General features: G+C 37.9%; 1 protein-coding gene across 3 annotated transcripts in view; it reads left to right on the top strand.

The window, feature by feature from the left end:
* The window catches only part of OPRM1 (opioid receptor mu 1), a 212,696-nt gene that overhangs the window by 34,773 nt on the left and 163,172 nt on the right, over positions 1-14,751 (top strand). For all 3 annotated transcript variants that reach the window (XR_001121471.1, XM_023728938.1, XM_004368814.2), the window contains exons 2-3: positions 10,328-10,680; positions 11,851-12,371. Coding sequence is in view for 2 of the 3 variants with exons in the window: in XM_023728938.1 (XP_023584706.1) it covers positions 10,328-10,680; positions 11,851-12,371 (874 nt within the window). In the remaining variant the exon portion in view is untranslated. The remainder of the gene's footprint in view (positions 1-10,327; positions 10,681-11,850; positions 12,372-14,751) is intronic.

Here is a 14,751-nt window from a genome sequence, read left to right as displayed (position 1 = left end):
TTTTGTCACCCTAGTTTGTTGACTCTTGTGACTATGAAAGGAAACCTATATCTCCAAATAAAATCTCCCCAAATGTATTCTTTCTCCACTCTTCACTATCTCATCAGATAGTATCACTATCCTCACAACTGTTCAAGCTAAGGACTTAGTAGTCATTTTTTATTCTTCTCATTCACTCTTTCCACAACCCACCCACAAACAGATTATGTCAGCTGTATATCCAAAATATTTCTCAAATCAACCTACATACTTCTGTTCTTTCTGTAACCTCCTAATACAAGTAATTTCATTTGGCCTTTTAACCCATTCCAACTGCCATTCTATCTCCTTCCTTCTCTTCTCAGCCTAGCTTCTTAAAGAATTATAGATATAGATATAAAATCACTTCTTCATATTCTATTTATTTCTGAATCAATTCCAGTTTACCTTCAATTCCACTATGCTAATGAAACCTTATAGACTAAGGTCATCAGTGACTTCCTAATTGTCAAATATAATGAACACTTTTCAGCCCTTATCTTACTTAAGCCACTGTGTCAATCCATCTTATCGAGGGTCTTCCTCTTTTTCGCTGACCTTCTACTTTACCAAGTATGATGTCCTTCTCTAGATTGACACAGTGGCTACAACAATGGGCTCAAGCATAGCAACGATTGTGAGGGTGACTCAGGACCTGGCAACATTTAGTTCTGTTATGCATAAGGTCACTTTGAGTTGGAATCTACTCAACAACACCTAACAACATCTTATTTAAGCATTTGAATTATGTATAGTATTTATACCTGTTGACCATTCTCCATTTTTAAAAGTTTCTTCTTTTGGATTTTATGATAGTCTCAGTAGAAGGTCAGCAAAAAAGAAGACCCTCAATGAGATGGATTGACACAGTGACTGCAACAATGGGCTCAAGCATAACAGTGATTGTGAGGATGACACAGGACTGGACAGTGTTTCATTCTGTTGTACATAGTTTCGGTATAAGTCAGAACCTTCTAGAAGGCATCGAACAACTTTCTCATTTCTACATTTCTGACCTGTCTTCCTTAGGTGTTCTCTCTCTCTCTCTATTTTCCTCTCTACTTTTCTAGAACTTTGTCCTTCTCTATGTTCTTCACTTCTGCATTACACCACATGACAATCTCATCCACTTGTATGATTTTAATTATCATCTGTAGGTTGACAACTTATATGTGAATTTGCTCCAGCTGATCGGAAGACATACATTCAGCTGCTTAATGGACATTTCTCCTTTGTCCCACAACGTAATACACTCAAAACTTAATTTTCTATTAACCCCAGTTCTTATTTTCTGCTCTTCCTTTTCTGTTAGATAATGATGTTACCATCTGTCCATTCTTCCATGCCAGAAATTTGGTAGTCATATTACACTCTTCCTCTTTTATTTCCTACATCTAAAACATAATTAGGTCTTGTTTATCCTTCTTCCTAATTATCTCAGTTCTCCATTTGTTACATATTCTTAAATGTAATATAGCTGATTACTTTGCTGATACTGATGGTGGCAGTGGTAGTGTTGGTGGTGGCTAAGTGGTGAGAAAGAATAAGTGTATTTGGGGAAGTATTATAATTGAGAAGTCAATAGGAAAAGCAAGTACAGATGTCCAAAAGAGAGCTGGAAAGATAGTCCTAGAACTTAAGAGAGATACTGTGAGTCAAATACACAGAGTTTACAGGTTTAAATCGTGGATTGTAAAAGAGTAAAGCAAACGAAATGGAACAAATTCTGCTCTTTTTAACAAATATCTTTCTGTTCCAAAATACTCTCTAATAATAAAATGTCTCAAGATTTCCAAGATGTTCCCAGCGTGTCCATTTTTGAAATGTAAATTAGAAAACTTACATGACTCCCTTATTTTAGCTAGATAGTGGGCAGAGTATTGCTGGAACAATCTATTAAACAACATTATCAGCAATGCACTCCCATAAATACGCATGGTCCACAATACAGTATAGGAGGCACATTTTGGTTCCATAAAAACTTGTTGCTGTTGAGTCGATTCTAACCTATAGCCACCCTATAGGACAGAGTAGAACTCTGCCATAGGGTTCCCAAGAAGGGGCTGGTGGATTCGAACTGCTGACCTTTTGGTTAGCAGCCAAGCTCTTAACCACTGTGCCACCAGGGCTCCATTGGTTCCATAGTGGGGCCTAAAGAAATTGAGGGAAAAGTCTCAAATACCTTTCTGAGTTTGAGTTCCTTCAAAATAAAACAAGGTAATTAGACAGTGTGATCTTGAAAGCCCCTTTTTGATCTTATTTCTCATCATTTTATGAGCTTCTGTGAGCAAGTCCTTTCTATTTTGACAATGAATTGACCAGGCAAAAAGGAATATTTCCTCTTCAGTTTTACTTCAAAAAATGGGTGGCTCCCTAAGAAAAGTTTGTTTTATTTTACCACAACCAAATAACCCAAACTTTCCTTCCTTTATTCAATTCCATTCAACGAACATTTATTGGTACCCACCTTGTGCTGGGATCTGTGCTGGATAATTTTCTTCTATTTTGTTTCTTTTAACTTTTCCCTTCATGTTATCTTTCATATTTTACTTCTATTGAGTGAAATATATGCACAACATCATCACCAAAAGTATATATGAAACCTTACATTTGCTAATTTAAGTTCAACAGAAAATATTTTACTTATAGTCTACACACTCTAGAAATTTTTAATCCACAGCATATGCATGATCTTCCACAAAAAGAAGTTTTCTAATATTTATACTACTAAAATTGTTTCATCACATTTTAAGTTATCTTCATGTTTGGGCCTTCAATGTTAAATAAATACCTAGAGATATGCCATTATTTGAAGTTGTTGGTAATGCATGCTTGATTACTTCTTATGTACAAAACTCTGACTCTAACATATAAGAAATTTCCTTTTCTCTTAGGAATCTTAAATCTGAAAGCTAAGATATTTCTAAGATCTAAATACCAGGTCTTACAATAAAAGCAAACATTGTTATTTATGAAGCAAAAAGGCTCTATCTCCTGAGACAGATGTCTCCATCCTGTTTTTAAAGTCATTTTGTCTAAAGAGATGACTGGTCTATATATTTGCAAACAAAAACCTAAAGTCACAGGTAAGACTATTTCATACAGTTAGGATTGGTTATACACATCAGTAAATATAATATTTTCTATAACACATAAATATTATGTATCACCAAATACAGAAATAAAGGAAGCAAAACATTTTTTTTTGTATAAACTTCTGATGAGGTAAGTGCTGTTCATGTCCCAAAGTAAAAATTTCAGATATCAAATAAAGCAGAAGATAGGCACTGTCAAAAAGCATAATCCAAAAATGGTGAAGCAAGGTCTGCTGGCCATAATGGAAAAGAAATCATTTATTTTCCTATGCCCAGAGGGCTGGCACACTGACATGTGACTGTGTTCTTTCCCCATCCTCCACCTTAGCTTCTGATTCCAACAAGAGGATTTGAAGAGTCTTACAAAAATGCATACAATAAAGTAGGAGAAATTAGGCAAATAGGAAACCAAAAGAGGATGAACAGATGAGAAGAGTTAGTACAATAGACATGTGTGCCATTAAATCCTACTCATTGATTAAGTACAAATTCTACTCTGATTTTTCCTAGCACCAAATGCAAACATAAAAATATGATGTTTTCTATTTAAAAGTTTCATCAATTGCTTCAAGAAAGCAAAACTTTCCCTGGCTCTGTTTGAAAGACACTTTTCTTATGAATTATCATTAATGGGACAGGGAAGAGGAAGGAAGTAGACAAGATAGAGAACAAACAAATGAAGAGGATGTGGCTAAAGAGAAAGTAACACTCAACCTAAGAGACTTTGATGGCTGTCACACTCTGGTGACACACACAGACAGAAAGAGCCAACCGACCCCTGAAAAGAGGTGCCTCTTTGCTTAATTTCCTGTGAGCCTCTCTCTCGGCCTTCTCTTTTGAGGCAAACTAGCAAGCAATAGTCACTTTCCTGTCTGCCAGGCTCAGATGTCTGTTGTTACTACTCCCTCCTTTTGCCTAGTATTAATTAGCCCGTTGGAAATTTGGTCATGGACCACATAACACCATTTTCTTCATTTTGAAATAAATGCAAATGAAATATTTTATAACATTGTATATCAAAATGAGAAAATCCTCTTTCCTTCCTTCACTAAGCTAGTGGAAAACATAACACAATATAAACTAATATATGGTCTCTTGCTATGTTAATGTCTAATGAAAGTACAATCACAGGGTTTTGGTTTTTGCTTTTTTTTTAGATTTTTAGCTCTCTCTCTGTCTCTCACACACACACAAACACACACACACGTCTCAGATATCAGAATGGAATGGATAATAATAGAAGAATTCAGGTACCCATTTCACCATTTTCTTCTCCTAAATAATAACCTGAAAATGATGACAAATGCCTTTATTTCATCGGATTTACTCAATTAATTATGAGTATTAGAAGATGACACTCTAAAGAAGGTTTTTTTTTTTTTTTTCCCTGCATTAAAAGTGTTAACGTCTGTATGTGAGAGTAAGTAGACATAAAATTTGTGGCAGATGTGAGAAATGTATCTTTCTAAGCACAATGCTGAACCCGTGAAAATGGCTTATTGAATCCTTGCTGAATTAAATATCTTTCTTCCTCAGCGAGATTGGCAAAAGGAAGAAAACCTCCATTTAGTATGAACTTCAAAGGGCAGAAAATCAGCCCAAAAAGAGAAGAAACCTTCTGTACATCCCAAATGACTCTATTGTGAACTCCAAAACAAAGGCAGTTGGCAGTATGAGAGGCATGATGTGTTATAAAACTGGCGAGCTGGATTCTAAAATACGGTCTTCCTTTTTCAAATTTTGCAATTATTTTTCTTGGTCATTGTGAGTTTTATTTTTGGACTGAGGTAGGGTCATCACAATTCAATGAACTGACTTTAAAAAGAGCTTTGGAAAGGCCATGAGGTATACAAAATTAATTTATTCCTGTGGCTTCGTTTAGCACAAGTTGGTCAAAATAAATGAAGTTTTGATAGGTGGTAATAGCTGGGGAAATGGAGGAACGAATGGGTCTGAAGGTAAATAGGAATTATTTCATAACCACAAAAAAGGAAGGACATTTATAAACAAAAGATATATATGCAGCACAGGAAAATAGGTGCCCTGCCAATGAAATGGTAGACCTGTAAAATCAATCTAATGGATCTAGCATGGAAGGTCCTAAGAAGAACAAAATTTTAAAAATAACCATTTTTATGGTAATTCATTTGGAGTCATTTCTCGGATAAGCTACTCAATCACTTAGAACAAATTTTAGGAAATACAGACTAGAAAATTTTCAATGGGCTAAATAGAAAGAAAAAAATAACTTGGACCACTGCCTAGACAAGAAGACCCAATTCTGCTGGCACCGTAGGAAATGGTCCATGTCAGGAAAGCCCGGTGAGTCCAGATGAGATACTCTAAGGACATGCAACACATCCCACACAGTTTGCTTTGCCTTCTTTGTCACTAAATACATTTATGGCACAAGAAGAAATGATAGGTACAAAGGATGGACAAAGCATTATGTGTTAATAACCAGGAGTTCTACTTAGACCCATTCGGGTAAACTGAACAGGAAAGATAAACCTTCCTTCAGGTCACCTCTTTGGCTTCTTTGCTAACTGTTTTGTATACTCCTATGGTTTGACAGTCTACCGTCCATCTGTCAGTTTGTCATACTGGTGGCTTGCATGTTGCTGTGATGCTGAAAGCTATGCCACCGGTATTTCAAATACCAGCAGGGTCACCCATGGCAGACTGGTTTCAGTGGAGCTTCCAGACTAAGACAGACTAGGAAGAAAGGACAAGGAACTACTTCCAAAAATTAGCCAATGAAAACCTGATGGTTCACAACAAAACATTGTCCAACACGCTTGCTTTAGACACGTCAAAAGGAGGCATCAATCAGTGGAGGAGGACATCATGTTTGGTGAAATAGAAGACTAGTGAGGGCAAGAGGACCATAGGTGAGATGGATTGTCAGGATAGCTGCAACGATGGACTCAAACATGCCTGTGATCATGAGGATGACGCAAGACTAGACAACATTTTGTTCTGTTGCACACAAGGTGGCAATGAGGAGCTGACTCGATGTCAGCTAGGTATGTATATATCTATCTCTGTGCTTTGCAGTGTGGCTTTGATCATCCATTTAACTTTTCTCAGGCAACATTTATACCGCTGCATCAGAACAGAGCAGATTGAAAAGCTTGTGTTTACTAGATGACTTTACTCCTTTTCTGAGCAGGCCACTTTTCATATTAAATTAAAGCCTTTGGTGATATTCTGGAGACAACTGGAATTCCCAGATCTTCAGTCTTGTATAATTCTCTTTCACATATGGGACATTGCTGAACTCTCTTTTATATGGTGCTGTGATTCAAAGTGTGAGTAATTGGGATAAGAATACTGCCTATCTTTAGAGGAAGACTTTGGATAAATTGAGAAAAAATAAATAGAATTGTTCCTGTAAAATGTCAATTTAAATAGAGCACATTTTCCATTCATAATATAGGATCCTAACCTAATTTTGTTTCACAAACTCCTCATTCTGGGGGAGGAAAGGATTTTTAAAAACTGAAATAAACATACAGCAATAAGTACGTAAGATAGGCCTGAAGAAAAGGTTAGAAGTATGATGAGTCATAAAACCAACAGTAAAGACCATGATTATTTAACATAAAATATGCTATTAAAGATAAGATGTGAAATGTAAGGTCTGCTGGGTAGGAAAGTGACTAATGCGGTAGAGCGTGCCTTCAGACCATGCAGGTCTATAATCAACGGTGTAGCTAGCAAACAAACAAACAAAAAAAAAAAAGTTCTGCTTTACTGGAGAAAATTCTGCTTATAAACAACATCAAAACTTTACAACTTCTTCAGCATCCAGATCAGTTTATTCCAAAGCTTAAAAATCATAATTTTTATTACTTTTTTTTAATTTTGGTAGACCTCCTCTAAATTATCATTTTATATTTGTCGCATTTAGACATCTCACTGAAATCAAAATGTTTTATCTCCTCAAGTTAGATGGCTTTCTCTATCTTTTCTCTTTAAAATTCTTTAAGGAAGTAAACTTCTAAATTAAGTCAAAAGGCTCCAAATCTGATAATGGGAAGCCTTTCTGGAAGCAAGGAAACTTCTGCAATTATCACAGACTAGACCAAAACCGAAATGAAACCCATTGCTGTTGAGTTGATTCCAACTCATAGCGACCCTATAGGACAGAATAGAACTGCCCCACAGGCCAGACTAGACCAGGTGTCAGAATTTCAGAACTCAAGAGTCAATTACACCCTGTTAGCCCTGAGGAGGTTCATAAAATTCTCCTGTAGAACTTCAGCTTCCTGGTGCCTATCAAAACCAAAGAAACATTCCTGGAGCAACCAAGTTAAAGTCCTAAACAGATGGGTCTATAATACTATTCCCTCCTACCTACAGACATCTTGGCTGAATGAGATAGACTCTTAATTTCATGTGACTGGAAAACAACACACACAAGTTTAAATTTAAAAAGAATTTGTTGCACTGTATTAATAAAAAGTCCAAGGTAGACCTGGCTTCAGGTATGGGTTTGTCTCATGCTCTATCAAATCCATATCCTCTGGGCTGGGTCTACTTTCAGACAGGCTCTTCCTGCAACTACATTCCTTACATCCTCTCATCTTCTCAAATGTGGGTCTTGTGGGAAGCATAATATACTCTTTTCCCAGAAGTCACAATAAAACCTCGTCGGCTCTAGCTGAAACCTGAGCAGGGCTTCCAAACTGTTCCTTCAGGTTCAAACCCCTGCTGAGAATTTGCATTTCCATCTGAGATATACTAAATCAGAATCTACATTTTAACAAGATACCCAGATGATTCTTATGTAGAATAAATTTTGAGAACCACAGCTCTACTAGTAGTTCTCAGAATTGGTCCCTAACCAACAGCGTTAGTATCACCTGGGAACTTGTTAGAAATGCAAATTCACAGTGGGGGTTCAAACTAGAACAAACCGGTTCAAAACCCTGCACCTGAGGCCATCACTGACCACTCACTGTGGCCCTAATCCCTTTATAACCTCACACCCCAAACCACTAAGAGAGGCCACTGCAAAGCACATGGACTGGGGATGGAAAATGAGTGGTTCCCAGAGCGAAACTGAGGTACTGTTATATAAGTAAATAGATACAGGATGTTAAAAACAATAGGGGTCCAATATTTGCAAGATATTCTTCCACTATCAGACAACATTTATTATTGTTGTCAGTGTGACTGTTTATCTCGTCCACTTGGTAGTTCTAATTCCTGTAGGTTTTGAAGATATGTAACTAATACTATATCCATAATTAAGGGAAAATGAGCTTTGAATAACTATTTGAGATGATCCTCTATGAATGGAGGACATGACTTTTGCAACATCTATTCAGTTCCCACTAGTTGGTGAATATAACTCAATTCCCATTAATAGGTGAATAAATCAACAAATTGTGCTGTGTTCATATAATGGAATACTACCCAGCAATTAAAAGGAATAAACTATTGATAATGTAACAACATGAAAGGGTCTCAAAAAATTATGTTGAGTGAAAGAAGCTAGATAAAAAAGAGTACATACTGAATGATTCTAATTACGTATGTCAAAACTTATCAAATTTTACACTTGAATTATGTGCAATTAATTGTATGTCAATTATACCTCAATAAGGCTAATAAAAATAAAAACAAAACAAAAAAACCTTAGTTTCTCCATCATGGATTGGGCAAAGTCTACACTTCTTAGCATGGCATACAGATCCCTCCTTCATCTGATCTCTATATTCCTCCTCTATGGGATCCATTGGCATTCCTGCTGGAATTTACCCTTTAGCAGTGCCAAACACATGCATTGAGCTATTTCAAATCTGCTTTTCTCCAAGTTTTCTCTCTACCTGGAATGATTACTCCCACCAACTGGCTAACTCAAACTCAGACTTTCATAATCATCTACTGCATTTACACTTACTTCCAGTATGTCTTCCTTCTATTATTGCTCTGATTCCTCTTATATTATGCTGGGTTATGCCACCATGATAGACTGTGTGTTTATGTATGTGTATGTATGTGTGTGCATATGTGCGTGTATACATGCATGTGTATATATAGGTCCCTGGATGGTGCAGACTAACCTAAAGGTTGGCAGTTCGAGTCTATCCAGCAGCGCCATGGAAGAAAGGCCTAGCAATCTGCTTCCATAAAGATTACAGCCAAAAAACCCCTATGGAGCACGGTTCTATTCTGTAACACACAGGGTCACCATGAGTCAGAGTAGACTTGATGGAAAAGGGTTTGGTTTTGGTATGTGTATATATATGCATGGATATATATGTATATATATACTCTTTACTATCACACTGTTCCATAATTTTAAACATAGTTGTTTAAAATGTCAAAGATGTCACTTTGAGGACTAACGTGCGCCTGACCCAAGCTATAATATTTCCAATCACCTCATATGCATGTGAAAGCTGGACAATGAATAAGGAAGACTGAACAAGAATTGATGCGTTTGAATTACGGTGTTGGCAAAGAATATTCAATATACCATGGACTGCCAGGAAAAGCGAAAAAATCTGTCTTGGAAGAAGTACATCCAGAATGCTCCTTAGGTGTGAGGATAGTGAAACTTTGTCTGACGTACTTTGGAGATGTTATTGGAAGGGACCAGTCCCTGGAGAAGGATCTCTTGTTTGGTAAAGTAGAGGCTCAGCGAAAAAGAGGAAGACACTCAACAAGATGGAGTGACACAATAGCTGCAACAATGGGCTCAAGCATAGCCCAGGGACCAAAGGATTTTGACAATGGTGCAGAACTGGGCAGCTTTTCATTCTGTTGTACATAGGGTCGCTATGAGTCGGAACCCACTTAACAGTACCTAACAACAACAACAATAAATATATATTTCTCATATATCTATAATTAAAATGAATTATTATCCGATGTCTGTCTCTATTACTGAACTGTGAACTCCCTGTGTCTATAACACCTATGGCAGTGCCTGGCACATAAAAAGAACTCAACTGACAATCATGGTGGCTATTATTATAACCATTTTTCAGGTAAGAAACCCGATAGCTAGAGAAATTACCTAGTTAGCCCTTAGGCACGTGATTGTAAATAACCAAGCGAAGGCCGGAAAAGAGTTCCTCTATATCTAATGTCAAATGCTTTCCACTAATCCATGGAATGTTTTAATTATTGAAAGCTTACCTATATTTCACATTGGCCCCTTTTTCTCATTCTGTCACTGCTCTTCCTTCATCCCCTAGATACACCAAAATGAAGACTGCCACCAACATCTATATTTTCAACCTTGCTCTGGCAGATGCCTTGGCAACTAGTACCCTTCCCTTCCAGAGTGTCAATTACCTGATGGGAACGTGGCCGTTTGGAACCATCCTCTGCAAGATTGTCATCTCCATAGATTATTACAACATGTTCACCAGCATCTTCACCCTCTGCACCATGAGTGTTGATCGCTACATTGCAGTCTGCCACCCGGTCAAGGCCCTGGATTTCCGTACCCCCCGCAATGCCAAAATCGTCAATGTCTGCAACTGGATCCTTTCTTCAGCCATTGGTCTGCCTGTAATGTTCATGGCAACAACGAAATACAGGCATGGTGAGCAATGTCACAGGCCTAAGGGATGGAGAGAGAGTTTATAGCTTGATACACTGGTGATGTCATCATCCAACAAGAATTTATAGAGTGGTCTAATGGTGGCACAGTGGTTAAGCACTGGGTTGCTAACCAAAAGGTGAGAGATTCAAATCCACCAGCCACTCTGCAGAAGAAAGGTGTGGCAGTCTGCTTCCCTAATGATTATAGCATTGGAAACACTATAGAGCAGTTCTAATCTGTCCTATGGAGGACCTATGAGTTGGAATTGACTAGGCAGCAATGGGTATTATATTGGGTAATATCTTAGCACATTTTAATTTTAACTATCCTTTTCCTAGTAAAATGTCTTTGGATATTCTGAACTAGAAAATTTTCCCTATAATTTAAACTCATTAAACTTTAATATAATCTACAGTAAAACCTGTGAAAGCTGGAACCTGTGTAAGGCGGAAACCTGTCAGAGAAGGAAAACTCAAATATTTTCCACTAAACTGAGTGATAGAAAAGTATTAAGACTGCACCCTTTCAAAGGTAGAAAACTTGTGAGATCTGGAAAAACAAGACAGTCCTTTTAAGTTCCGGCTCTCACAGGTTTCACTGTATTTGTTTCTAATTTCTCTGTACTTACTTCATCAGGATGATGTGTACATAAGAACATAGCTCTCCCAAGAGTAACTAGAACTTAAGAGCTAAGCGCATTCTGTTCAGTCTTGTTTTAAAATCACAAATGACTACATATATGACAAATTTGTCTTTCTAGACCTATCAGAATGATGAACCACCTATTAAAAACTGAAGTGAAAATATCCATTAGCTGGAACCACCGATAAACTTTAAACAATGATTATATTTTTTATCCCAACAGAGACCCCTAAAGGTCTAGCTCATGGTGACAGGTCCATAATCATTGACTGAGTAAAAGCTTAATGTGATCAGACTGAACAGCAAAATGGGAAATTTAGAAAAGTTAAATAGAAATAACTTTCCCTGAAAATCAACAGAGCTGAGTTTCTTCCACAATCTCTTTAAATCTTCCCTTACTGACATATGTAGTAATAACCTTAGGTTAGCTCCGGTCAAGGCTATAAATTAGTTAACCAAATGGCAATATTAATACCTATTGACATAATGAAAAGTCACTGCTAATTCTTCACAATCCGTTTCTTCTAGGTTCCATAGACTGTACCCTAACATTCTCTCACCCAGCCTGGTACTGGGAAAACCTACTGAAAATTTGTGTCTTCATCTTTGCCTTCATCATGCCTGTCCTTATCATCACCGTGTGTTATGGACTGATGATCTTACGCCTCAAGAGTGTCCGCATGCTGTCTGGCTCCAAAGAGAAGGACAGGAACCTGCGCCGAATCACCAGGATGGTGCTGGTGGTTGTGGCTGTGTTCATTGTCTGCTGGACTCCAATTCACATTTACGTCATCATTAAAGCCTTGATTACCATCCCAGAAACTACTTTCCAGACAGTTTCCTGGCACTTCTGCATTGCTCTAGGTTACACAAACAGCTGCCTGAACCCAGTCCTTTATGCCTTTCTGGATGAAAACTTCAAACGATGTTTCAGAGAGTTCTGTATCCCAACCTCCTCCACCATTGAGCAACAAAACTCCACTCGAGTTCGTCAAAACACAAGAGACCACCCCTCCACTGCCAATACCGTGGATAGGACTAACCATCAGGTATGCTGTTTCTAGACTTAGGTGGACCTACTGGGGGTGACATAAAAATTATACCAACCTAAAATATTCATTAAGCTTTTAGAAGGTGATCCAGTAATCCAAGAGTTAAGGTTCAGCATGAGAATGCATGGGGAGAGGGGCGGGGGGGAGGGATAGTGATCACAGTACCAGAGAGGAACTTTGTTCTCCAAATTGAGCTCTATATATTTAATTGTGTGCATTCATTTAGGTTTAGGGATATACCAACTAGAAATCCATAAAGCTGGTAAAAATCACTATCTTCATGGTCTTTTCTTCTCTGCAAAAGTAATGCCTTTAGTACATTGTGCAAGAATCCTGGTTTAGAATCCTCATTTTCCCCAGGAATTGTGTGTATTGTTTACATATCGTTCCAAGGTCCCTGTCACTTCTCTCAAAAACCAATCTTGCTTTAGTTCTCTGGTTAAAGAGCAAGGACCAGCACCATCACTGAGGTAACTGGTATAAGTTGTTTCCAGGAAATTAGTGCCATGGCAAAGGAAAAAGAGAAAAAAATAATAGCCATTCCTATCTTTTTTAAAGCCATTGGTTTGTAAATTTTGATATCTGAACTCCAGAGAAACATCAAACATATTACTTATTAGAATTAAATTAATTTTATAACAGTCATCATACTAGTCTTGAATAATATCTTAAGGAGTGACCATGAATTGGAAGATGTATTCCTATAGACAGAAGATGGGCGCCTGAACAGAAGATTCAGGATTTACATGCAATATTATAATCACATGGGAAATACAAGAGGAAGAGGGAGAAAAATAAGTCTCCAACTTCATGTTAGCTTTGCTAAACCACTGATTTCACTGATTTTCAAAATTTAGAAGCTGACCTATAAAGTAAGGCAGAAATATTACTTATTAATATTAAATTAAGTGAATTTTCAAATGATGTGTCAGTATTCAAAAGTCACCCTTGGATAAAGATTCCAGGACTTTGTAGTCAGAGGGCCTCCTCCATAAAGGTGACTGGAAGTAAAGTCAATAAGGAGCCAGAGGAAGGGCTTGGACCACCCAGTACAGCAGCTTCCTCTCTACCACTTGCCATCTCTCTGTCCCCTCCTGCCCCCCACTACCACCACTCGCCCCTGCCCAGGGTCCTCCTTTCTGATTTACCACGGGACTAATGCAGTATGGTCCAGATGGATCTCCACTAGGGACATTAATTCTCATACCCCTGCTATTAAATAATGCTACAATGAACACAGGAACTCACACTCCCTAGAGAGTATGAGGTAATGCTGGCAGGCCCAAAGGGAAATTATTAACTCATTATGTCTCGCTTCTAATTCCATTTTAGAAACAGAAGCCAGAAAGAAATATTTCCTTCTCTGTCCTCTTTTCTCAATTTTTTTTTTTTTTCCACATCAAGTCTTGTAAACCTGCACCTTTTAGTAAGCTCTTCTCCTTACCAGCAGCTGTCAAAATCTTCTGAGTAACTTAAACGAAGTTAGGGATTTAAGGAGATTTTCTCAAACCTGAAGATAACGTATTAAAGGATGCAATTTAAAACTCTCAGTCCTACATGAAGGTGAAAATATTTTAATTCACTGGGGTAAAATGATGGCCATTTTTAAGTACTAACGCTTTATCCTTAAATGCCTGTCCATACCTTCCTTCTCCTCCCTGAATCCTTAGGAAGTGGCTGTTGGCAGTTTGCCCTGGGCCACTGCTGTGGCCTCTGGTCACATCCGGCCCTTGACTTCCCCTCATAGAAATACGGCTCCTGGTCTGCCTGGTACAGCATTGCTCTTGAGCCGAGCATGATTGTCCTTCAGTTGCCCTAGCATTGCCCTTGACTCCCTTCCAAGTCCAGCATTTGCACATTAGTGTGGTTCTTGCACAAACCAGATAACAGAGAAAAGAAGCTAATTGGAGAAGTTCTGTTCTAAGTAACTAAAAGCTTTGCTTTAAAAATATATCCAATTAGGCCTTATCTTCACCGGTGCCTCTGTGAAGCAGCATTCAGTATCAGAAAACAGCGGAAACACATTAGCCCTGGAATTGGCTGCTTTCCTAAAATGCCCGCTGGGAGAGCCGGACAGAGAAGGGAGGCTGCCAGGAAAAGAGGAAAAGACACTCTGACACATTTGAAAATTAAGATTAATCAAAGAGCCCTTTCACTAATCTCCACTGATGTGTCGTCGTTAGAATTAAGGCAGTTAGACACAGACATCTGGAACAGTTACATAAGCCTTTGGTGATAGTTTCAGTAACACATCAAAATAATAAAATGATTTGAAAGAGGAATCAGAGATTTTATGGCCATATCTATAGGACATATAGTTGTACCAATGTAGAAAATGACAATTTTTTTTTAACCTCATAGGCCATCATGTTAAGAG

The sequence above is a fragment of the Trichechus manatus genome, unplaced genomic scaffold (genome assembly GCF_000243295.1).
Source record: "Trichechus manatus latirostris isolate Lorelei unplaced genomic scaffold, TriManLat1.0 scaffold00002, whole genome shotgun sequence".
NCBI lineage: Eukaryota > Metazoa > Chordata > Mammalia > Sirenia > Trichechidae > Trichechus > Trichechus manatus.
The sequence above is the reverse complement of the archived record's forward strand: the minus strand, read 5'-3'. Positions and strand labels throughout refer to the sequence as shown.